At 40.3% G+C, this 24,840-nt stretch overlaps 1 protein-coding gene across 5 annotated transcripts in view; it reads right to left on the minus strand.

The window, feature by feature from the left end:
- Window positions 1–24,840, minus strand: part of Macf1 (microtubule actin crosslinking factor 1) — a 327,638-nt gene that overhangs the window by 15,348 nt on the left and 287,450 nt on the right. For all 5 annotated transcript variants that reach the window (XM_055610796.1, XM_055610794.1, XM_055610795.1 and 2 more), the window contains 27 exons: window positions 23,415–23,534; window positions 22,855–22,962; window positions 21,922–22,140; window positions 20,495–20,698; window positions 18,645–18,876; window positions 17,850–18,076; window positions 16,542–16,664; window positions 16,346–16,447; window positions 15,845–15,946; window positions 15,570–15,743; window positions 15,328–15,483; window positions 15,001–15,198; window positions 14,288–14,416; window positions 13,544–13,717; window positions 12,540–12,695; window positions 12,232–12,438; window positions 11,992–12,111; window positions 10,771–10,940; window positions 10,091–10,250; window positions 8,410–8,604; window positions 7,969–8,097; window positions 6,217–6,360; window positions 5,621–5,809; window positions 4,038–4,158; window positions 3,220–3,383; window positions 1,396–1,558; window positions 710–864 (listed from right to left, as the gene is read on the minus strand). In XM_055610796.1, the coding sequence (XP_055466771.1) occupies window positions 710–864; window positions 1,396–1,558; window positions 3,220–3,383; window positions 4,038–4,158; window positions 5,621–5,809; window positions 6,217–6,360; window positions 7,969–8,097; window positions 8,410–8,604; window positions 10,091–10,250; window positions 10,771–10,940; window positions 11,992–12,111; window positions 12,232–12,438; window positions 12,540–12,695; window positions 13,544–13,717; window positions 14,288–14,416; window positions 15,001–15,198; window positions 15,328–15,483; window positions 15,570–15,743; window positions 15,845–15,946; window positions 16,346–16,447; window positions 16,542–16,664; window positions 17,850–18,076; window positions 18,645–18,876; window positions 20,495–20,698; window positions 21,922–22,140; window positions 22,855–22,962; window positions 23,415–23,534 (4,341 nt within the window). The remainder of the gene's footprint in view (window positions 1–709; window positions 865–1,395; window positions 1,559–3,219; window positions 3,384–4,037; window positions 4,159–5,620; window positions 5,810–6,216; window positions 6,361–7,968; window positions 8,098–8,409; window positions 8,605–10,090; window positions 10,251–10,770; window positions 10,941–11,991; window positions 12,112–12,231; window positions 12,439–12,539; window positions 12,696–13,543; window positions 13,718–14,287; window positions 14,417–15,000; window positions 15,199–15,327; window positions 15,484–15,569; window positions 15,744–15,844; window positions 15,947–16,345; window positions 16,448–16,541; window positions 16,665–17,849; window positions 18,077–18,644; window positions 18,877–20,494; window positions 20,699–21,921; window positions 22,141–22,854; window positions 22,963–23,414; window positions 23,535–24,840) is intronic.

A 24,840-nucleotide genomic window follows, 5' to 3' on the forward strand; every position in this document is an offset into this window, starting at 1 on the left:
TCTTATTCTCAAGGCCTGGCTATCCTGGAACTTGCTATGTAAACTAGCCTGGTCCCCAACTCAGAGAGATGTTTCTACCTTTGCCTCCCAGGTGCTGGAATTAAAGGCATAAGGCTGGTTCATTTTAGGCCTTTAATATATGCATTTACCTTTTATTCAAAATACTTATAACCCTACTTCAGCTAAGAGATACTGAGAAAAAAAATAGATGAAAAAAATTCATCATTGCTTTAAATTTTTTAAAGTGCTAATATAGATTTGAAAGTGCTAATATAGATCTTTCAAAATCAAATGACCAATAAAGTAAAGTATAAACTGAGAGAAATTTCTACATAAAAGCCTGAAATTCCCAAGAATCCAGTCTCTTTCCCTATATGGTTCTGGGGATTGAATTCGGATCATCAGGCATGCATGACAAGCACTTCTACCCACTGAGCCATCTCGACAGCCCCATGATACAATTCACCCCTTTATGTTGCATCTGAAATTCACTTGATCCCTTATAAAGTCCCTCCATGGGCTGTATAGTGCCACTGACGTTATTAGACTCACGTCATGCTCTAGACCCATGCTCTAGACCAGAGCTTGTTGAGACAGCAGCCAAAGGCTCAACCTGAAACATTCACTCTAAATGATGTCTTCCCAAAATGAGTCACATTCAGGACAGAATAAACCAATGGTCAAATACTCCACTCCAAATTCCCCATACCTCATCTTCAATCTTATCCGCATCAGTTGTCGGTCGATAGGCGTCCTTGTTGGGATGTAGGGCGGCCACAAATTCATAGTAGTCAATGTAGCCATCCCCATCTCTGTCAAAAATGTCAGCCACAGCTGTCATCTCTAACTTGGTGGTAGGGAACTCTGGGGAAAAGAAAACACAATTTAAAACACTGAAATATATATGGCTGTTTGGTAATTATACAAATACCTTAAGAAAAATTATTATATCTTGATTATTTTTTCAATGGGGTGCTGAGAATCGAATTCAGGGCTTCATATATGCCACACAAGCACCTTACTAAACAGAGCTATAACTCTAGAGCACCCCACCACCATTTTAAAAATGAAAAATCACACTTTAGATACAGCGAAAAATATAAACGAAAACAATATTACAACCATCCATAACATTATCACTCAATTTTTATTTATGCCAGCATTGTCAGATGTTTTGAAGGATGTCATTACTCTAAAACACTGCTGCTCTGGAATAGCATCCTGTCCTGCTGACTTTACAGTCATGTCTGAGCAAAATGAGATTCTTCCATCCATGAAACCAACAGACTACATTCTGGTCTTATTTCAGAAAGACTACTTTGCCAGAATGTTATAACTTCTACCAAGTATGAGGAATCCAGCTGTGACCTGTATATAGAATAAAAATGGACTTACTGGATGCTAATATGCCATCAATAAACTCCTGACGTGTTATCTTCCCATCCTGGTCCTTGTCAATACGCCGGAAGAAATCCATAACTCGAGATTTTTTGTGATTCATCCAACGCATGTACTTTTTCCTCCAGACATCAAAGTCAAAGTTGGCAAACTCCTTCAACTAGATGGAAGTGAGAGGCATCAGTAAGTCCTGCTGTTCTGGACACAGAACATATCTAAATTTTTAGACATTCAGTAAAGCCATGCAGGCCTTCCAGGGTGCACCAACAATGTTACATGTTGTCTCATTTGTGAAGGCACAATTTGCCTCCTTCACTTAAAGCCATGATTATTTAAACAAGCTGCGATATAATGGAGCAGCAGGAGAAACTGTAACTGAAAAACAACATTGGAAAATAAGGAACACACAGAACAAGAATGGGGAGAGCCAGTCTTGCTTTCTCTTTGGGCTTTTCCAAGGATCATCTACTTAGATGTAAGGGATAGATTCTGTCTCAAAGGGAAGGCCTCAGCATCCTCTTATGCTGTATGGAACGAACGGCACTATAAACACAAAACACACATAGGATCCACATCAAGAGGCTCATGTTTCCCATCATCTTCTGAGATCTTAAAGATCAAGATGGAAAGCATTAAGAATGCAACCCTACATCCAAGCATGTTTCTTTGGAATCTCACCAGAGGGAGCAAATGCCCACCCCACCTCTATACGAAATAGTCGCCTGGTGGAAAGCAGGCCTGTATAAAGGGGTTTTTAGCTACCTGGACCACGTTAGTAATTCACACTCAGAATGACTTAACAGGTCATTTTCCCCTTTGGTCTTTCAAACTCCAAAGTTGGAAGGTATGGGGGAAAAGGCAGCAAGAACCAATGTGCTTAAAATGCAACTGACCTACGGAAGTAACAACAAAACATAGAACACTCACTTCCGGGCATAGCTGCTTTGATATGCACAAATAAAAGAATATAAAGATATTAGATGCCTGTGTTAGAAAGGAGGAAGATAAGGATACTTCAAAACAGACTTGCTTTTCATGATCTATTGAAGGCTAACAAAGAAACAAGATTATAAAAAGTTGATTTTCACTGTGTGAGATGGCACATACCTCTAATCCCAGCACTGGGGAGGCAGAGGCAGGTGGGGACTTCTATGAGCTTCAGGCCAGTTTGGTATACAAAATTAGTTCCAGGACAGCCAGGGCTCTGTTACACAGAGAAACCATGTCTCAAAAAAAAAAAAAAAAAAAAAGTTGATTTTCTTTTATAATTGTAAAATATCTATTTTATCTATTTATCTCTTCATATGGCAGAATCATTGATACTTTTTTTTTAATTTTTTGAGGCAGGGTTTCTCTGTGTAGCCTTGGCTGTCCTGGAATTCTCTAAAGATCAGGCTGGCCTCAAACTCCACCTGTCTCTGCCTCCTGAGTGCTGAGATTAAAATCATGCACCACCATCGCCTGGCTTCCCTTTTATATACAACCTCCAGAAATTCAATCACAGAACTTTCTGAAATTCAATCACAGAAAGCTGCTGAGGAAATGCAAACCACAGATCCTCCCTTGTATGAAATGTCTGATTTATGGTTTTATACAACCATATGGTACAGCCTCCTTTGTTTGAGTGTTTTCTTAAGAAATCTATCTTTTCTTCTTCAGGTGCTTAAAGGAAGGGTACGAGTGAAGGAAGGGCTGATTTTACCTATGAAGTAGAAAGAAGCACACAGGTTGTACTAAGAGGGCTTTAAAGACTGTGTTTTGATTAAAAAAAAAAAAAAAAACTAGCCAAAACCACCTGAAGGCCACTTGGTGGGGCATTACCTCCTCCAGTCTGTCCAAGGCATCATTCAGCTTCCGCTGGCGCTCCAGGGCTAATAGCCACACTTGCTGCCAGCGGGCAGAGAGCTGGTTGATTCGTGGGTTTTTTGCTTCAGACTGTGAGAGGATTGGCATGGGAGGAGGTGTGGGCTGGCTCAAGGACTTTCCTAAATGGAAAAATAATGACAAGATTAGAAATGCTGGCTTTGTCAGTCTATAAAGAAATGGCTGCATGTTCAAGGTTATTCTTGGCTGTATACTAAGTTTGACGCTAGCCTGGGATATATGAGACACTGTCTCAAAAATCAAGAAAAGAAAGTTGTATATATATGAACTAGAGTTTTACACTAATATCCATTTGGTAACTGAGAAGAAACATGAGAATGGCAACATTCTGGTACAGAGGTATATTAACTCTAAAACTATTGCCTCTCTTTCCAGCCAACCACAGGTTTACCCAGCTCCTACACCTATCCAGTCAATTCTGCCTTAGTGACCCGAGGACATAGCAATATGAAAACAGCAGTCAAGTCCATAGGGGATTATCTTGTAACTAGTGCAGTGCAAACACAACAACAGAAAGGCCACTGCCAAATAACAGAACAGGCTTCACCACCTTGTAGCTTCATATTGATCCCTTCCAATAAATAAATAAATAAATAAAATATACTAGTCATTGTCAGAAAACTAAAGTTTCAAAACGAGAGATTGTGGTTCAGAGTCAATATGATTTGGGAAATCAAAACACAGTTTTCATGATGGCACTTTGTGAATTCCCATCTGCAAGAAGGAAGCAGCCTAGAATAGTAGGCGGAACGTACTGCTTCCACTGCGGGATTTCTCGATGAAAGGAGCATGAGTAGGTTCCACATTCTTCCTCTTATATGTCTTGGTGACCCGGTCCACATCAGGTTGTTTGCGAGTCATCTCCTCCATAAATGACTGTTAAATATAAACATTAGAAAAGAAAATTTAGTTTTCTTGGTCTAAAATGGAAAGGTCAAGCCCATGGCAAACTGCCCAAGTGAGAGACTGCCCTGTGTAAATTCTCACCCCTTAAACAAAAGATGAAATTGGGCTGGGAGTATAACTTGGTGGTAAAACAAGACTCTGGATTCAAATGCTCCACACACAGAAAGCAAAAACAGAAGGGATAGATACATATTGAGAGTAAATAAGTAAAGCACTTAATTCAGCACTAAAGACCTGAAGGAGGAAGAGAAGAGATGGTCTCTGCCTTCAATGAGTGAGGAAAACGAAGGATTCAACACTAAACGCTACTCAGTTTTGCAGAGAATACTTAAGCTAAGTCCTTTACAGCCTGAACTAACAAATGAAGTGGTCTGGAGCTGAGTCACTGAGGAGTACAGAACTCACAAATGGGGCAGGAGAGAGGGTACAGCCTGGACAGAACATGCAAGCCTGACAGAGCTGTGGACCAGGACTTGTCATTTCATTCACTGAATAGGGTACAATCAAAGGATTAGCAAGAAGTGGGGCTGGAGGGGCAGGCAGGAGATCCAGAAAGGCCTCTGTCCAGCTAAGGGATTAGGATTTTACTGTGAGAGCAAGTAAAAGATTTTGAATCAGCGAAGAGACATAATCATTCTTTCTTTAGTAGAAAAGGCAGTGACAGAAGATGGGCTAGGAAATTCTCTCATTTACTTTTCCTGTTGCCAACAGGCTTCTGGCTCCAGGAAATGTCAGGCTTCTATAAAACTGGGTTCCAAGATTTCTACTTCTGGGGCTGGAGAGATGGCTCAGTGGTTAAGAGCACTGATTGCCCTTCCAGGGGACCTGGGTTCAATTCTCAGCACCCACATGCCAGTTTACAACTGTCTATAACTCCAACAGCTAACACCCTCACTACAGACATACATGTAAGCTAAACACCAGCGCACATAAAATTACAAAAAAAAAAAAAAAATCTACTTCTGGTGAACTGCCTGTGAAACTGTGAGTGGCCACTCCCTGGGTGATACTTCATCTTCTAAGGCTGAACTGTTTCTACTAATGGCTTCAAATATACTACATGACCTTAGTAGCCTCCAGGATCTGGAGCCAGAAAGAAAATGGAGTCTTCAATGCTACAAATGCAAAAAACTGAATTAATTCTGTCAAAAAACAAATGAACACGGAAGAAGATCCTGAGTTCCACATGAGAACTGCAAACTATCGGCTAGAGATGTATCTTAAAACATACCTCAGTATTGAGGAAACTGTGATTTCTGCCTGATGAAACCCTAACATGCTAACCCATGCCTTGATTCTAATTGATGAGAACTGACGCACAGAGCTGCTGCAAGCTGCCAGTCTGCAGTAACACACATGGTAAGGATGGAAGGAAACTCCCGGGTGAAGGGCATGTGGTTCACAACACAAAGGACACAGAGAAGCAGGGCACCTGATGCTCGGTGATGAGAGCTTTAACCCGGTCTATGTTCTGAGGGATAGGCTCCTGATCCCGTTGGATTAGGGTGGTCTCAGCCCACTGGATCCACGCCAGAAGTTCTTCCAGGAGCTCGGCATTAGCCACCAGTTCTGACAGAGCTGTTTCCAGGCGTTGCTGGTGCTGTTTTGCCCATGTCAGGACCTGTGGAGAGAAAGACACCAGGGCCCCTTTCAGAAAAGCACATCTTTTTGCTTGTTTGTTTCAAAGCCCCTTTCTATCTGATCACACAGCTTTACTCAGAGGAAAGACAAACTTAAGCAGACAAGAGATTCTTCTCTGACTTTTGCTGAGGAAGCTCAAATGAGAGGTAGAGCAAGGAGCCATTTCTTTCAAAGCAAAACTTGCACATTCTGTTAAACACAAACTTGTCAGGAAGGTGTCTGCAGAAGCGACCAATCAATGCCTCACTACACTAGCACTACTCTAGCCATCACATCCGTCGCTCCTGAAACACCATCATTACAATGAATGGAAGAATCTTTATCTGGTGGACTTTGAGTACTCATTCGCTGTGATTCCAGCGTTACTGAGCATGTGGTGACACTCACCTCCTCAAAGCGAGCTCGGATGATGGTGATCCAGTGTTTGATGGTCGTGATGCAATCGGGATGGCAGACAGCCAGAATGACTTCTCCCATCGCCACTGCTGTGTTCACATCTACCCGCTTTTCTTCTACTTTCTTCATGAACTCCTAAATAAACAAGAGCCAAAGCAAAAACTTGAGAAAGCTATCTACTAGTACTATTAGTTTATATTAAAAGAAGAAACATTTCATTGTTTTCTTCCTATGTGTTAGTACAATCCTTGAAAAAGCCTGTATCTAGGTGTTTCTGTCAGGGTCGACCCAGTTCTAAAAGATGTGGGGAGCTAAAAATGACTCTCTGTTAGAGATGACAACTAAGATAGGGACATGGTATGCCTCTGCTCCTGTTTTTATTTTCAGTTTCTCCCTCTTTTTTTTTTTTTTTTTGGTATTTATTTCTACTTTGTTAAAACATTTATTTTCTGTGTATGAATATTTTGCCTGTATGTATGTGCTTGATACCAGAAATGGCCAGCAAAGGGAACTGGATCTCTTGGAATGAAGTTACTGACAGCTGTGAGCCATCACATAGGTGCTAGCAACTGTCTAAAAAAGCAGCAAGTATTCCTAAATACTGAGTCACCTCTCTAGTTCTTTTATTTGTTGTTGTTTTTTTTTTTTTTTTTAAGATTTATTTTATACAGTATTCTGCCTGCATGTGTGCCTGCACACCAAAAGAGGGTGCCAGATCTCATTATAGATGGTTGTGAGCCACCATGGGGTTGCTGGGAATTGAACTCAGGACCTTTGAAAGAACAGCCAGTGCTTTTAACCTCTGAGCCATCTCTCCAGCCCCTTTTATTTGTTTTTTTAAAGTGTATTTGTTTTCAAAAAAATATGATGACAGCCAAAAAGCGCTATATTTTAAAATTCCTACCACAATAAAATGCAATTATAAAAATAAGCTTAAAATATCTGGATAGGAAAAAAAAATCTGGATAGGTAACATGAAGCATTTCCTCACTTTCATTACAACTGACCGTGGCCCAAGATTCCATGTTATATTCTGCAGTATGCTAAATCGTTGTAGGATATCAGACAAGGACTGAAAGCTAGTAACATAAGCTAAGTCAAACAAAGGCACGTGAAGGTGAGAAGTAAAATGGATTTGGGTATGATAATAGACACCTATAGTTCTAGTACTCGGGAGGCTGAGGCAGGGTGTTGGGAGTGCCAGGGTAACCTGAGCACACAAAATAAGTCCATGTCTCAACATCTAGCTAACCAAGAAACAAAAATCAGAAAGGAAAATGTTCTGTATTTTCGTTTAGGACACTAGGTGCTGTTACTTGTTTAAAGGAAATATGAGAGGCCAGAGAAATGACTCAGTGGTAGAGCACTGGCTGCTTCCAGAGGACTTGGGTTCAATCCCTAGCACACTATGGTAGCTCACAACTGTCTTTATGTCTGGTTCCCTTGGGCACCAGGCATGCATGAGGTGCACACACATATATGCAGGAAAAGCCATATACATAAAACAAAAATAAATAAATCTTTAAAAAATAAAGCCAATATGAGTGAGTTGTATAAAACAAATATTGCTGATAGGCGTCACCAAGTGCCTGGCTCCTGCTGAGTGCACAAACAGCCAATTCTGGTTTTTCTTCTTTTCATAGGAGGTCTGACATTTACAAGCAAATTTGTTTGTTGTTAGCGGTGGGGCAGTTCTCAGCATGGTTGAGCAGCACAGATCACCAAACCTTGAGACTAGCTTACCTTATGGGTGTCAATGAGAGACTGTAGGGCCTCTGTGTCATCAGGAAGGGCCCCTCGAAAGCGAAGTGTTTGCTCTGCTTCGGAAAGCCACTCCAGCAGCATATGGACCGTGTCCCGAAATTCTTCTGCCTGAAATAACCAAGCACAAGAAAAGCTGGCCTCCCTCTGCAGCTGAGCAGTGCACACTACAGAGCGTGCTGGGGAAGAGTCCAGTACCACACTCTACCACAGCCATCTGATGCCCTTGCCTAACACCACAAAGGTCACCTTAATTTGTAGACCTTTGAAAACAAGGTCAATGACTGGTCAAAGTCTTAGAAAATGTTTAGAATATCAACATTATTTTCATTTCAAGACTGGGACTTAATGGTCCTGGTAAAGAAGCTAAGATATATATTCTCAGGCCCCCAGTCATGGGTTGGCTCTGCAAATTTATCTTACCTGTTTTAACGCCTGCTCAAGCCGGCTTTGCTTGGAAACAGAGAGTTTGCACACAGTATCCCAGCGAGTACTCAGTTCCTGGAGCTGCCCCTTTACCCAAGTCGTGTCATCTCGACTGTTCTCTATCAGTTCTCTGCCTGACCGTTTCAGGACCTGAACAGTGCCAGTTCTCTTTCCTAGTTCTTTTTGGAAAACCTGGTTAAAGAAGAAATGAGAATTAGTTTGTTTGGTAAAAGATTTATTTTTTTATTTTGTGTGTGTTTGCCTGTAGTATGTATGCCACATGCATGCCTAGTGCCCACGGAGGCTAGAAGAGGGTGTCAGATCCTATGGATGATTGTGAGCCACCATGTGAATGCTGGGAACTGAACCCAGGTCCTCTAAGAGAACCAAAGTACTCCTAACCATGAGCCATCTCTCTAGCCCTGTGTATGATAAATATTTTGCATAAGGAGTAAAACCTCTGAACAAGTGATCTCCTTGGAAGGTTCTTATCAGGTGTCTTTAAATTTATGCAGAGGAAGGCAGGATGATATGTCAGAGAGAACAAGTAGGTGACTCTCAAGAAGCCTGTACCACAAGCTCCTTTCCCTCAATGTCTGTGCTGAAATCTATAGTCAAACTTTTTCCCTTTCCTTTCCTTTCCTTTCCATTGTTTGTTTGTTTGTTTCTTTCTTTCTTTTAAAGAAACTTCAACTTTACTTAAAAAAAAATAAAAATCAGAAGTTATAGGCATGAACATCAGCTCAGGCATTCTGATCTGCTTGACTTTTGGAAAGGTTCTTGGATATTTTGTGTTAGTTTCTTAATCTGAAAAATGAAAAGAATTATACCAGCATTTCTAGAATTGAGGGAAATAAGAACATATCTGAAGTACAGGGAATGTGATAAATTACACTTAGTTCTGTTTTTGTTTCCATGTGCAGACAAGTGTAGAAGTCAGAGGAAAACTTGCTGGAGTCAGTTCTCTCCCTCCACCATATGGGTTCCAGGGATTGAACTTGGTTGTCAGGCTTAGCAGCAAGCCCCACCACCTGTTGAGCTATCTCACTGGCCCATAGAATTTGATATAGTTTCAACGCAAAGCAGAATGTTTTGTGTTAAAACAGGAGAACATTATGCAGCTCAATACAACAGGTATAAGAGAGATGAGCTGATGGTAGGCTTGTGACTATACAAAGTGGTTAGGAAAAAATTCTCCCATTTCCATTTAGTAGCAAGGATTTCATAACAGTTTCCCTCTGAACTTAAATTTTAATTGACACTCAACCAAGAGACAAACAAAACAAAACAAACAAACAAAAAAACACCTCTTCACATGTTGCCAAGTCTGAATCAAACCAATTTTGGTAAATTCTTTGTGACTGATGCAAAATCCCAGCAAGTTTTTTTGTTTGTTTGTTTTTATTTTTTTGAGACAGGGCTTCTCTATGTATCCCTGATTGTCCTGGAAATTGCTATGTAGACCAGACTATCCTTGAACTGACAAGAGATTAAAGATGTGTACCACCACACAAGGCCAAAAGTTTGTTTAAACATAGAATACAAAGAGCTGCTCCTCCAGAAATTCTCATCAGGCATCCATTCTTCTCTATCTAGATGGTCAACACATAGCAGACAGTGCCCAGCAAATCAAGGCTCTGTGGCTTTGTTTCCCAAAAAGCCAATTCCTGCTTCTTACCTTATGCGCATCCATGAGGTTCATGACGAGGTCAAGGTCCCCATGTACAGGCTGGTCCTCAGCCAATTGTGGCTCCACCTTGTACAACCAGTCAACTAAGGCCTGCAAAGCATCCATGAACTGGCCTGAAAACAGTAGGGCTTCTTCCAACTTGTGCTGTCTGAAAAAGGCATGAAATACTCAGCGATTTTAATAATCAACATCATCGTCATCATCACCAATGCTCACAATTCTGACTGTTGAAAGGGAATGCTGCTTAAACCCTTTACAGATAACTCCTATGTTAGAGCAGTTAGAAATAGACTAAAAAGAAGTTAGAGAAATGCCCGCACATTTTAAACCAAACCATTGTCTAGACTAAGTTTATTTTATGAGTGGTTTGCCTGTAGTTATGTCTGTGCACCTGTGTGTGCTAGTGCTTACAAAGGTCAAAAGAGGGTGTTGGATCCGCTACAAGTGGAGCTAAAGGCATCAATCACCTGGAACTGAACATGAACATGAGGCACCATATGGATGCTGGGCACCAAACATGGCTCCTCTGCAGAAGCAACACATGCTCTTAGTCCCTAAGCCATCTATCCAGCTACCTTATTCCTATTTTAATTTAATGACAATCTCTTACATACTTTGACATGCCATATCTGTATGAATCTGCCCTTTTAGGGGACACTCATGCTTACCGCTCCACAGACTTGCCACAGACAGTATCCCATTTATCTCTGACTTCTCCTAGCAAGTTGTCAAGTTTCTGAGTATCATCAGCAAGCAAAGTCTTTTCTTTTAGTGCTCTGCCAGTTCTGATTGTGGTATCATACACAGGCTGTTTGCCGCCAAGAGTTTTCTGAAATTCCTGTTTCCAGAAAGAAAGAAAGAAAAACAATTAACATATATACACATATTAAAAATCAGATATTAATAGCCTAAGGTCCTGGGTTTAATTCCCAGGCTCCCAAGAGGTGGGGTATGTCTTGATTTACAATCAACTTTTTTTTTTTTTGAGACACGGTTTCTTTGTGTACCCTTGGCTGTTCTGGACTTTGCAGACAGGCTGGCCTTAGTTCAGAGATCCACCTGCCTCTGCCTCCCTGAGTGCTGGGATTACAGGCATGCACCACCACGCCCGGCTTACAATTGACTTTTTTTCAAATTTATAAAGTAAATACAGCATGAAACAAAACTCTAAACTAAAACTAACAATAGCTTTCCCTTAAAAGAAATTTACAACTTTTGTTTATACCACATACAACGGCACATGGCAATTTCTCAAACCCCATACTTTTGGTTTGTTACTCACATAAGCAGTTTGCATGTCATGTTATCTAAGTGCCCTGAGGAGCCCTGGGGTTGGTTTTAGCAGAGGCAGAACACTTGTCTAACTCAGATGGAGCCTGAGTTCAGCCTCAGCGCTGCAAACAAACAAAGAGGAGGGCTGATTTCATTATCTTTTTTTCTATGGGGCTCAAGATGATCTGGAGTCTTCTACTGAACCCAGGCTACTCTTTTAATCCTTTTGCCTCAGCTTTTAAAGTGAGGTATGTGCCAACATTCCTGGCTTTCACCTTGACTTTTTTTTTTTTTTTTTAAAAGAGACAAAATCTTACTTATTCTAAGTTGCCCTTGAATTTCTGATCTTCCTACTTCTTAGGATTACACACAGGAGGCACCATGGCCAGTTTATGAGGTGCAAGGGAGTCAAAAACATGAGACCTTGTTCTTACCAAACATTTCTATTCTTCACCCCTTCTTGATATTTTAACATTAATCAACTGTTTTTTTTTTTTTTTTTTGGTTTGTTTGTCTTATTTTGTTTATTTTTTTTTAAACAGGCTCTTATTTCTATTGTTAGCAAGCAACAGGGGTAAATATAAAGCTTAGGACCTCACAGTGACAGACCACTCTACCTTATGTTTAGAAAGCTGAAGTTTGATTTTGTCTGGGTCGTTAGAAATCTCCAGCTCTGAGTCCAAATGGCCCTCTGCATCTTCTAGCCAGTCAATCAGTTTTTTCCAAGCTTCATGGAACTAAAATTAAGTAAGATAAACATAGAAAGAATGCTAAATATACAACTCATCTACCATCATCAGTTCAGAGGTTCAGGACTCAGGGCTGTTCACGAAGTCGTGCCTCCTTTTATAACTTACTTGTTTTGCCCGCTTCCTGGCATCATCCAGTGACCGTCCCCTTTCAATAGATCGCTGGACAACCTTCTCCCACCGAGACTGGACACTGACTAGCAAATTCTTGATCAAGACAACATCCTGCTTCTGACTAAGAAACTTCAACTGGTTTCCTGTTTGATCCAGCTCAATGATCTGGTCTCGATGAGCATTTACTTCATTAGCAAAAACCTGTGGGGACATGGTGCTCTTTTAGACATACACAAGGTGAAGAAGCACTCCTTTGAATGACTCCTTTCAAAGAGGAGGTAGCATCATCTTAAGGCAGTTACCTTGTGCTCTTCTATCTGGGAAAGAACAGTGTTCAAAATCAGGCTGGGAGGAGAGGCAATGTTTAAACTCTGCTCTGCTAGAGTAAGCCAGTTGATGAATTCTTGCAGGGAATTCTGGAATTCTGTTGCAAGGCTGAGGGCCTCTTCGAGCTTTGACTGCATTTTAAATAAAACACAGAAGAAAAAGCAACAAGATCAGAAATTACACCTTTGATAATAAAGGTCTGAGATATATAGCTGATTAAATGATCCTAGTCAAGAAGACTCACTCTGACTCAGTTTCTCTCATTAATTTCCCTCTGCCTTCTGCAGGACAGAGAACAAGAATCAGAAGGCGGGCTTACAATGATGTCATTTTGGCTAGTCTTCGAAGCATAAAATTACACAAACCCACACCAGGCACAAACTGGTGCTTCTCTGAAAATGTTCCTCCTCAGTACGTGTGAATGTGCTTTGTGTTCCTTGCCTAACAGTTCCAAATGTTAGGGATGCCTGTTTACCCTTCCTACTAACACCCCTCACAGTGTCTAGGACACACTTCCTCTCTATTTATTGAGTGGACATGGTCAATGGGTTTATTTTACACTTGACCTGACTAGCAAAGAAGAGAATGAGACTCTGTAGTCATAAACAAACAAACAAACACAAAACGCCCAACTTTTTCGAAAAAAGGCTTGACTTCATATCCCTCTTTCTGCTCTTATAAAGAAGAAAACATGATTTCTGAGAATCAGTGGGAAGACATCATAATTGACTCGGTCTTCAGTAAAATTCCTTGCAAAAAAAAAAAAAATTACTGGTCATACTTCTTACATTGCCCTGTTTCCATCTTCTCAATTCCATGTTATAAACTCCAGCAAAACTTCGTTTTTAAGTAGAAAAATAAACTGGAGATTACTGTCATATAGATTAATATGAAGTCCATCATGAGGGTAAGTTCTCTGGCGTCATAACACACCTATCTTCAACAAACATATGACTCAGATAGTGCTCTGTGGTGGTACCTTTCTTTCTTCCATTTTACTGCTGACCGCATGCCACTTCTGTCCCAAGAGTGCCACACTCTGCTCTGTTTTTGAGCCAGACCCAGAATCACCACGGCTGAGGAGCATGAGCCTGCCCTTGTCAAGCAGCTGATTGTAAGTCTCTTCCTTGGCTCTCAGCTGGGAATGCAGTTCCTACAAGGGAAGGCAGCAAAAGATCAATAATATCTATTTCCTATAAGACCTTGTCTTTATATGTCTCTTTTAGGTTCAGTTCAAAGTATGAGATATTAGAAAATAAAACCCACAATTCTTCCTTAATTTGAAAACAATCAACTCACAAAAAAAAAAAAAAAAAAAAAAAAAAAAAAAAAAACAAAAAACAAAAAACCCCATAAAGCTTTTTTAAAATAAGGATCAAAGATCTCAAAAGTAGTCTTTAATAATTTGTTTTTGCTTTTCAGTAAGGATTTGCCTAGAAATTATGTTGTCTTTTGTTCTTAGTAGACTCTCTTAAAATACTGTCAGCATCTCTCTGATACTCTCACCTCTGGTCAATATTTTGGCGCCCACCAAATGCAGGGACTGAGTTTACAGTTCACCGATGCTTTCTGACACTTTCCTTCACTGCTGCTGCCCGTGTCAAGTACTAATGTATGTAGAAGAGCTGCACTGACTAACGTCACAGATGTCCAGCAAATGGGTCTTTCAGAGAGGGTACTGAATATGTGATGCTTATTTACAATTTGAAGAAACTGCTGTTACCATATGTGTATCAAGCTGTTCTCTAGCAGTCTCAGGAAGTCCTCCTGTAGGCTTAGATGCAGAAAGTTGGCTCTCCATTCTATTGAGTTCTAAGAGGAAATCTTCAATTTCACTGTGGAAACCCTGGGCCTTTTGAGAAAAAGACATATCAGCAGTATCAGTAAGCAATCAGCTATAAAAGCAAACTTTTGGAATGATTCTGAGCTTACTGGGGGGGATTCTGAAGCTGGTCTCAGGCAAAGTAGTTAGTTTTGTCTGTTTGCTTCTGTAGGCTAGAATCTAGCAAAACACCTCAGACATCACCATAACACAGTGTAGATGCCTACTACAACCTGATGAATGGACTAAGGGACTGTTGAACAGGGAGAAGCCTGACTTGCTGCTACAGGAAAAACCTGAATCTCAAAACAAGTTGGTCAGAGTGAAGACTGACTTACTGAATAGTAAATACACTGAACTGCAAACAAATCCCTAAAAACCCAGCCAATCAAAAGCGGCTTTTTTTCTTTTTTGTTTTTTCAAGACAGGGTTTCTCTGGATAGCCCTGGCTGTTCTGAACTCACTTTGTAGACCAGGTTGGCCTCAAACTCACAGTGATCTGCCTGCCTGTGCCTCTCTGAGTGCTGGGATTAAAGGCTCTACCCTAAATGGTTCCTTGCTCTCATTGTGCCTCCTCCCAGGGCTCCTCCATCAAGACTGGATGACAAGCTTACCTGCTGCAGAGTTGATTGAAGCTGCTGCTCCCTCTCCTCTGTCTTCTGCAGCACAGACTCCCAGCACTGGTTCACTGTTTCCAGGCGGCTCCTGAGGCTGCTGGCATCATCTCCAGCACTAGACTCAAGAAGTTCATTGCCAGCTTTGTTGACTGCCTCCACTGTGGCTTGATGAGCCAAAACATCATTTTTCAGAACCTAAAAATGTTGACATAATTTATCTCTTCTGATGTCATTAAACCTGGCTTAAGGTCTACATGACATTAAGCTTCTGGTGGTGTTATCTGGTCTCAAACTGACAAAGTTAGGAAAATAAAAAATACATACATGATGCTTTGCAAGCTCAACTTCAATGACTTTTGGGTCTCCACTTATTGGTCTCTGAGCATCCAGCAACTCTTCAGTGTGAGTGAGCCAACTCATTAGTTCCTCTAAGGCATGCTGGAACTGGCCAAGGGCCAAAAGAGCACCTTCTAGCTTATGCTGCTCAGGACAAGACAAGAAACACTTGTTAGGAAATCAGAGCGGGCAGAGAGCAGTTCACTGACCTGTGCTAGCACCAGCCTTACCTGTCGGTGGGCAATTTTCTCACCCAGATTCTCCCAGAGGTGTTTAAGTTCTGTCAGTGGTTCTCTTATAATGTCTCTGTCCGTTTCATCGGTAGCTTTCTTTAACATCAATTCACCCTGGTGATTGAGTTTTTCCATCTCAATTTGCTGCTGGTAAACTTCTACTTTGAACTCCTATAAAAGATGCACTTAATGTTAACATAGCCATTAACATAACCAAGACTTCAGTATAAGAAAGAAGCAGCTTTCTTTTCAAGGCATTCCTGGATACAAACCTTCATCTCATTTAACTGATCTTTGACAGTGTTGAGGTCAGTGCCCACTGGGGGCATGGTGCAGAGTTTGATCACAGTGTTATCTAGCCAGTCAAACATGGCCTAAAATAAAAACACAAATACATAAAAGCAAAAGTGTGAGGCTAGAAATGAAGGAACATTGTCTTACCAATGTTGGGCTTCATAATGAAGGGTTTAGGACCTCTAGTAAGCAGTGACTTATACAATCAGGCCAGTGTCACTGAATAGCTGAATGGGTACGAATATGACAAGCAGGCAATGACAATAAAAATGGCAGTAGTAGCTGAAACTTGGATGTACATTATACCAATATTTTTCTTAACAGAAGTGGACAACCTAGGCCAGAAATATGGAAGCAACATTGTTTAGGTTTCAAAATGCTGCAGTACTAGGGTGAGCCACTCTGTATCAGATTCAGGAAATGACAAGAGAAAGCAGAACATATACTTCCTTTGTAGGCATTTCCCAGCCTCTTTTTACCTGGAGAGTGTCCTGATATTGCACAGCAGCTTGCATAGCATCCTCAAGTTTTTCTAGCCTTTCTTTCCAAGTTTTGTTTAAGCTCTCCCAAGCATTATTCATCTGTGGAAAAAATATTGAATCAGATTCTTCTGGTAATACCTCTCTGGTCTGACTCCACTACATTTCATCCAAATCCCTCACCCACGCTCCACACCTCATCAATGCTCTTCTTTACTTCAGGCTTCTCAGTTTCTCCACAGGCAAAAATCAAATCTGCTCCAAGGATTCTAATGAACTCCAACTCCTCATGTAGACCATCTGTCTCCTCTTTAATAGTCTATACGTAAAATGAGCAGAAAATGAATCAAAACAGAAAGCAGACCGTAACTTCTCAAACTTTGCAAATGTAACACAGACCCCCTCCCATCAAGAGCAAACACTAACAAGAACCTTAAAAAGCACCAAGTATTTTTACTCTTACGATATTGCTTAACCAGAGAGTGTAGCCTCATAGCCACATGTGGTCAATGTACATACATATTTAAAAATTAAGTAGATCAAATGCACTGTATACCTAAGTCATAAGATACAAGCATGCAGTGATGACAAAAATGGCAAGAAGAGCATAAATTTGGATCGTATAGTGAGTTTTGGTAATTTACCAGCCCTTCCGGCTCAAGAAAAATATATGAAACAACACAGTACAAGTTCACAGATGTCAGTGCTGCCAGACCAGTGTCACAGCTGGGCTATTTAATCTTAAACACAATCAGGTCGTTGTCAGAGCCTGAAACAGGCTTCACATACCAACAGAGAGGGGTAAAGTGGGAGAGACCTTCCCTATGAAGCTCTCGCCATCTAACATAAGATGGTGAGACAGGTACTGCTTGTGCCAAATGGACATCATGTGAAGTCCATCTAGTGAAAATTAGACTGCCCAGAAAGACTAGAAAAAGATGTTTAAGTAACTTACTATCCCTGCATGATGAATTTAGATTTTTTTATTTTCTAATGTCTAGCTCCTTCCTGAAAGTGGAAAAAAAAAATCTCACCTTAAAAAAACAAAACAAAGGGCTGGAGAGTTGGCTCAGTGGTTAAGATCACTTGTTGTTGCAAAGGACCCAGGTTTGATTCCCAGCACCCACATGGAGGCTCACCACCTCATGAGGCAAAATACTCACACACATAAAATAATAAAAAATAAATCTAAAAAAATAAACAAAAGAACAAGCAAAAACACAACTTTCAAAACACTGAGTCCGGCTAAGCAGCTACAACATAACTCTGGAACTGGAGGCTTAGTTCAGTGGCTCTGCACTTGCTTACCATGTATGAAACCCAGGTTCAAACCTCAGCATTGCACAAAACCATAAAACAACAACAAAAAAAGTCATCACTATCACCACTACCCCAACATCAGTACACACACACACACACACACACACACACACACCCCAATCAACTCAGATATAGTATTTTGTTAAAGGACACACATACAAGATGACATTTTGTGCTTTGTTACCTCAGCAGCTTCAACCTGTTGCTTGATGATGGATGGGTCAATGCCAGGGCTTTCCAAGTCATGGACAATATCCTGGGTGTCTTTGATGGTGGTCAGGAGAGCTGCCATGTCATACCAGAACTTCTCCGCTAATTCAAGGACATCAAGGAACTTAATTTCTCGTTCTTCAGAGCGTGCTTTGATGTCCTCCCAGAAGAATACCATTTGGTCCAGCTTGTCCTGGATTTCTGAAGGCGTAAAGAAGAGATGTGAACAGAAGCTCTCTAAATTTCTCATTGAAATTCAATCCAATGCAGTTCACCATAGCCTTACTACTATCATTTCTACACTGTTTTTTTTGTTTGTTTGTTTGTTTTTGTTTTTTCTGCTTATGTTCATCTCCCTCATAAAGAGACCACAGAAGCCATCTGGAAATATCACACAAAATATCTGGTAAGACAAAAGCCTTAACTCACAAAGGGCTGAGAAGGGAATGCTTCCTTCCAGTGTTGTTACTGAACTTTCTGTGAATTTCCCATGGAAAGTGTTACAAAAGGTAGTTATGTTCTGCCCACTATTGATACTGTGATACTCACATTAGGGGTTAAAGGAGCATTTGTTTCCTGGCCTGGGAATCTAGCTCCCAATTGTAACCTTGTTTCAATAGGAAAATGTGTTCTGAATTCTAAATGAATTCCACAGACTTTTTGGAATATTCATTACTTGAGCAGTGACTCTGAGCAGGACAGTGGAGACAGCCACTGCCTGGACTTCATTCTATTGTCTTTTTTAAGAAATAATTAATCCGCCAAGCACCTTTTGCAGCCAGATCCTTGTCAGCTCCCTGAGATCTGCCAATGAGTTCTTCTCCACGATGCCTCAGGGCCTCAAAGGATGGCTGCAGTTTCTCTAGCTCCATGGTAGCACTTTTGTTGTCACTGATGCACTCTCTGATCTTGTCTACTTCCGCAGGGATTAGGGGTGGCATCCGCAGACGAGAGGAAAGATTCTCCAGAGTCTCCAACATAGGCTCAATTTTATCATGAAACTAAACAAAGTTGAATTATTAGCCATTCTAGCAATACTTCATCATACTGGAGGACATGTGAGGGCATAAGGTCAAAGCATACACCCATTGTTTAGGATAGCCTGGGTTCAGCCTAGGCCAATGGCTGTTAAGTGTTGTCTTTTTCTAAAAAGTGTTTTGGACATGGTACACTAGAGCTGGCCCATCAAAGGGAAAAAAAAGGCAAAATTTATTTTGTGAGTCAAAAAATACTAATACACCAAAAATCAACTAAAATGGTTAGTATTGTCACAATACTTCTCCAACTCCAACTAATATGATGAGAAAGGGACAAGACTGGTGAGAGTCAGTACTCAGCATTTCATGACACTTGCATGCGACAGACTAGACAACAAGTTAGATGCCCTCCACCGCTATGTAAACGGATGGGAACTGAGCATGCTGAATGGCCTGAGTCTGATGTACAATGGTAAGCAGTTTAACAACCCACATGTGGAACAAAAAGGGAAATGCTGGCATGATGAAAGGTAACAAGGAAGTCAAATCTAACCTTTGTACTTTTCTGCTACTTTGTACAAACTTAATAAAACCATACAATTCTTATTTATAACCTGCTATAGAAGTTGGAAAGAGAAGAGCGTAGAAGTTTTCGTCTAAAACCCCACCTAAAACCAATTCTTGATTTAATAATTTGAGTAAGGCCTCATCAATGTTCAGTGCTTTATAAGAAAAACAAGTTTCTTTAACAAGACTATGTCCCACCATTCTCTTCTTCTATTTCCACCCCAAACAAAATGGTCACAATAAACTTCCATAAAAGGTTAAGGGAAGCTTTCTTATAGCAATGTCCTCAATTCTCAGTTCTATAAGAACACTTATTCTCATGGGAGTGAATGGGCACCTTACCTCTGTAATCTGTAATGGTGGGCGCAGTCAACACAACAATGAAATGTGACGATGTGGGGAGACAGGAGCAGGCAGCAACAACACAAAGTGACACATTCCACAATGTGAGTGAGATGGGACGGGAGGGCGGAGGGGAAAAACCGAGTAAGTACAAGTATTAACCAAGAATATCGACTCAACACAGGAATAAAATACCCAGACATGACAAAAAATACCACAGTAATATATTAGTTGAGAAGTGTGTAGTTACATGCTTTAAAGTCTACTGCTGCTGGGTTTTCCTTCTCTTTGATGTACCTCTCCCTGTGGATGCACATTTTTCCTGAACTTAAAAAGTTGGCTGCTAAGTTAATGTGCTGTTATTCTAAATCTCACCATTAATAGTCCCAATTAGAATTGACTTCTGTTGAAGTAATTACTAGTTTTGGATCTGCAAAATTAATTTATCCTCAAATCATCCCTGCTAAAGAGTCAGAGTAGCTTGAAGTTTTCAGAGAAACCAATGTGTAAACAATTACACATACCAGCCAAGATGCACTTCACCTCCCATACTGTGTCAGTGCATCAGTGCTGAGAATAGAAATGCAAGGAGAGAGTTTCTTCCTCTACAGATAATATATTACATTATTACAGCATGGAGTCTGGGTACTCCAGTGCACAGAGGCATTACTGACACAGAGAACTCTTGCTCTGGCCACTGGGCAGTTGAGAGTTCTAAGACAAACACACATACCTGAGCAGACTGGGACACAGCCTCATCCAGAGCCAGGGCCCGTTGGCGCACCTCATCTTTTATTTGGGCATACATGTTTTCTGCTTTCTGGTATTTTTCTTCAACCATTTTCCCTTCCTCAGGGTTTAGCTCTTTTAGCTGTGGACCTATCTTTAGTATCTTATCAATATGAGGTTTGTGTTCAGCAATGGATTCCCTTAGTTGCTATGGGAAGAAATAGAAATTAAAGCATAATGAGTGAAGAGAACAAGCAGTTAGCAACAAAAACATAAAGGGATGGGGTCAAGAGTGAGGTTTCCTCAGAACAAATAAAAAAACATGAGCACATTTATACCAGATTATTTAGATACTTTGATCAGAGGCAATCACAACTTTGAGAGGAACAAACTGAGTTATTAAAACCAGCACGCCCTAGCGTCTCACTGTGGGGAGCTTTGACCTCTAACGCTACATAATTCTCTTAATTTCCCAAACCAGATCAAACTATGGAAGTCTTCCTGGGCATATCCTGTCTCACTTCATACTACGTCATGTCAGCCTTTAAGTATGTCTTTGCATCACATTATAATTTACATAGACTAGTATGCCTACACTTTAAACTGAGTCACCAAGCAGGATAACTTAAGAACGGCAATCATTCGGTAACTCCACCACTCTGACTTTGCTGCTATGTCTAGTTTATACCTTCGATTAAAGAAATATGGGAAGAGTACTAAGGAGAGATCATAAACCAGAAACGAATACTTAAGTAAAGCATTATTCATGGTAACAGTTTTAGCTGATGCATCTATACATTTTTCTTTCATCTTAGGAATACGAGGCAAATACTCTGATTAATTCCTTCACAGCTTTCACCCTAATCAAGTGAAAGAGTCCTCCAGTCACACCTTAATAATACATGACCAACCTCAGAAATACCTCAAATTTCTTTGATTTTTTAGCTGGTTCTTTCATTGTTTCTTCTTGTACACTGGGGATCCAACTCTGGGCCTCAGGCATGTGATGAGTACTCTACCACTATATCCCAGCCCTAGTTCTTTCTTTATCCCTACATGCAAACACTGTTTTAAATTTCTTTCTCTTTTAATTTAACCTTTTAAGACATAGTCTTGCTATATACCCAGCCTTGACTAGAACTTTCTCTGTAACCCAAGCTGTCCTCTAGCTTATGACCCCAACATCCAGAGTGCTGGGATTGAAGGCTTGTACTACCATGCCTGGCTTGACAGCTTCCTGACACATCTATAATTTTATTTTTTAATCAATTAATATTAAACAAATGACAAAAATTTAACATGAATTTTCATAGTGAAAAGAAATTCTGACTAGGAATTAACTTTATAAATAACACCCACCCGTATGTCTTATAAGTTTTCAGTAAATGACATAGCCCATTTTCACTGAGATATAAGCAGCATGCTCCTTACCCTCATCTCTTCCTGCTGTTGTCTGAGTTGCTCATGATCAACAGCTGGAGGAGGCAGTTGTGCTATTAATGCCAGTGTTTCCTCAGCCCAGGGGCTGAGCTCTTCAAACGTTTCCCAAAACTGGTTCACTAAGACCTGTGCCCGCTCTAGGCGAGCATAACGCTCTGAGTTAAGCAGGCTAACAGCTTCATATTGCTGTATCAGGCACTCAGTTTTCTCCTATGAGCCAAAACAGTAAAAAGAAAGAAAGAAAGAAAGAAAGAAACACATAAAATTAACAAACATTAGACTAATGAAGGTGATTTTTAATTTTTTATATTTAATACAAATTTAACTATCATATATATGCATTATTTCTAGAATTTGAAAAGTATGAATATAGTTAAAAAGCACATGAAAGACATACTAAAAATAATCTTCTAGGGCTAGACATGATGGTGATGAGGCAGAGCCAGGACATTTCTGTGAGTTCCAGGCCAACCAGGACTCAGTTCCAAAAATCAAATAAATAAAAATAACAGCAAAACAAAAGCCTAGCAGAAGGACACAACAATGAGACAATATTATCCTAACAAAACAGAAGAGAATTGATGCTGCAAATTGCAGATTTAAAAGAAAGTTTCCAAATCCTGCATTTACTCTTCAGGTGCTTGGAAGGAATAGCTCAAGTAATCTTTTTCCGAGAAAGTGGCGCTTACCTCGCACCTGGAGTGGTTCTTTGGAAATAAAGTCAAATACAACTTAGACTGGCCTAGAATTTGAGATTCTCTTGCCTCGCTCTCTCAAGTGCAGGGATTATAGGCATGTGCCACCATGCCCTGTCTTAACCATCAGTAATCAAAAACTCCAGCAGGAAAAAAATTATTTTTGAAACATTATAGTTTTACCTCCTATTTACTAAGAACAGCAGCATGAATAATGACTGTAATTCACCTGCAATATAGCCTTCTGCTCCTCTCCACATGTGCTGAAGATTTCACCACGGTGACTGAAGAGTTCATCCATTGAATCTTTGTGTCGAATGATGTCAATGGAGAAAGCCTTTGAAAAGTGAACTACAATTAAGTCAAAAAGTGAAAGGGCCCTGCCTTGCACCTGTACTAGTGAAATGTCAGATACAACAAAGGAAATTCCTAGCTTTAAAAATACATAAAAAGTATCCTTGAAGTTTAACTTTTACCTATCATCAATGCTTACCTTTAAATTGTTTTCCAATGTTTATCATTTTAGTTGTTCACAAAACCTTTTCCCTCTTAAAAAACATCCAGGAACTTGCTAACTATTCTTTCTCAGAGTCAAAGGTCTACTTATCCTTTTCCACAAAACAAAACAAAACAAAACAAAACAAACAAAATATATTTACCTCACCCAACTCAGGTATTTATAGATTGATTTCTACCACCATCTCATTAAGCCAGTCTACTCAATCAGAGACAGTCACAAGCTCTCTCCCAGCCAGGACATGGGCAACACTTGGGCTGTTCTATACTTACCTTTTGTACCTGCAGCTGAGCAGTAGTCTGGTCTTGTTCTAGACGAATTGGACCAAGAGCCATCAGCTTTCGCTTTGTTTCAGCAACCCAAGCTAGTTCTGCATCAGCAGCTTGCTCATACTAACAGAATAAAGAAAAATGAACAAGTTATACACAGCCAATGTCTCTTTCTTGCAACTGTAAATTATCCAACACAGAAAGGCCTAGATTCTTAGAAATACAGTTGTACCAAAAATGGTGAATCTAAAACTGAGAACAATTTCATAAGAATCACAAACCAAGCTGTAGAGGGCTTTGTAGCTAGTGGTAGAGCACTTGCTGAACATGCATGCAGCTGTGGGTTCAATCCCAGGGGTGGAGAACAGGAATAAAAACACATGATACTTTAGGCCAGGTGTGGTAGTACATGCTGTGAGGTAGTGCATGCTTATAATAATTCTATCACTTGGGAGTCTGAGGCAGGAGGACTGAAAGTTTGAGGCCAGCTTGTACTACACAGGTATACCTTGTCTCACAATAGTAACAAAAATTTCAAAAAAGAAAATGAAATTACAACAAAAATGTAGAAAAATTAAACTCCTTCAAAAAAAGTTATAAAACTTAGCAGATGGTTGGTCATCCATTCGAAATAGCAGTTGGAATCTTTTAAGGTGTGCTTCTAACCAGAGAAGTTTTAATGGAGTGGTACTCTTTGTCAACTCTCCAATTCCCACACTACACAAAGTCTTCTGATTAGCACAAGTAGCTTGTGATAATCCTCCTGCCTTAGCCTCCTAAGAATTACAGGTGTGTGCCATCATGCCCAGATATAGGTGTTAAAATATAAATTGAAAATGGCAGTAGACAGCCGAGTAATGTTAACTTGGAAGAACTTGCTAAGATGAAGGATGGGACCTGGACCCCCAAACTCACTCACAAAAACTAAGAACATTCTCTGTATAAGTGCTGACAGAATCTAAACTGCATTAACCTCTATTTAGTTTAGCTCCCTTTATCGGAAATGCTTAGGAACAGAAATACTCTGAATTTTAGAATATTTATATAGATAACATACTGATACTGGCTGAGCATCCTCTGGATTTTGAAATACTTTACATGTTTGGATTAGGCATGCTAAACCTATGTTTAAAGAGAAAAGTAATGAGCTGGACATGGTGGAATAGACCTACATCCTAGCCCTTGGGATGTGAAAGCAAAAGAAGTAGGAGTCCAAGGAATGTGAGCTGAAGAACAGACCAGGCCACACCATACTATTTCAAAGTATATGTGTGTAGGGTATGTGTGTTTCCCAAACATAATACACTGTAACTAAAGATAGCTAGCACTGATTAGGGATGATTCTAAAGACAAATTGGGGATGTGGCTGAGATGGTGTGACAGGGATGCCTCAGGAAGATGAAGCAGGAGGAGCTTGACTTCCAGCTCA

This window comes from Psammomys obesus, unplaced genomic scaffold, assembly GCF_907164565.1.
Source record: "Psammomys obesus unplaced genomic scaffold, mPsaObe1.curated_primary_1811, whole genome shotgun sequence".
Classification (NCBI taxonomy): domain Eukaryota; kingdom Metazoa; phylum Chordata; class Mammalia; order Rodentia; family Muridae; genus Psammomys; species Psammomys obesus.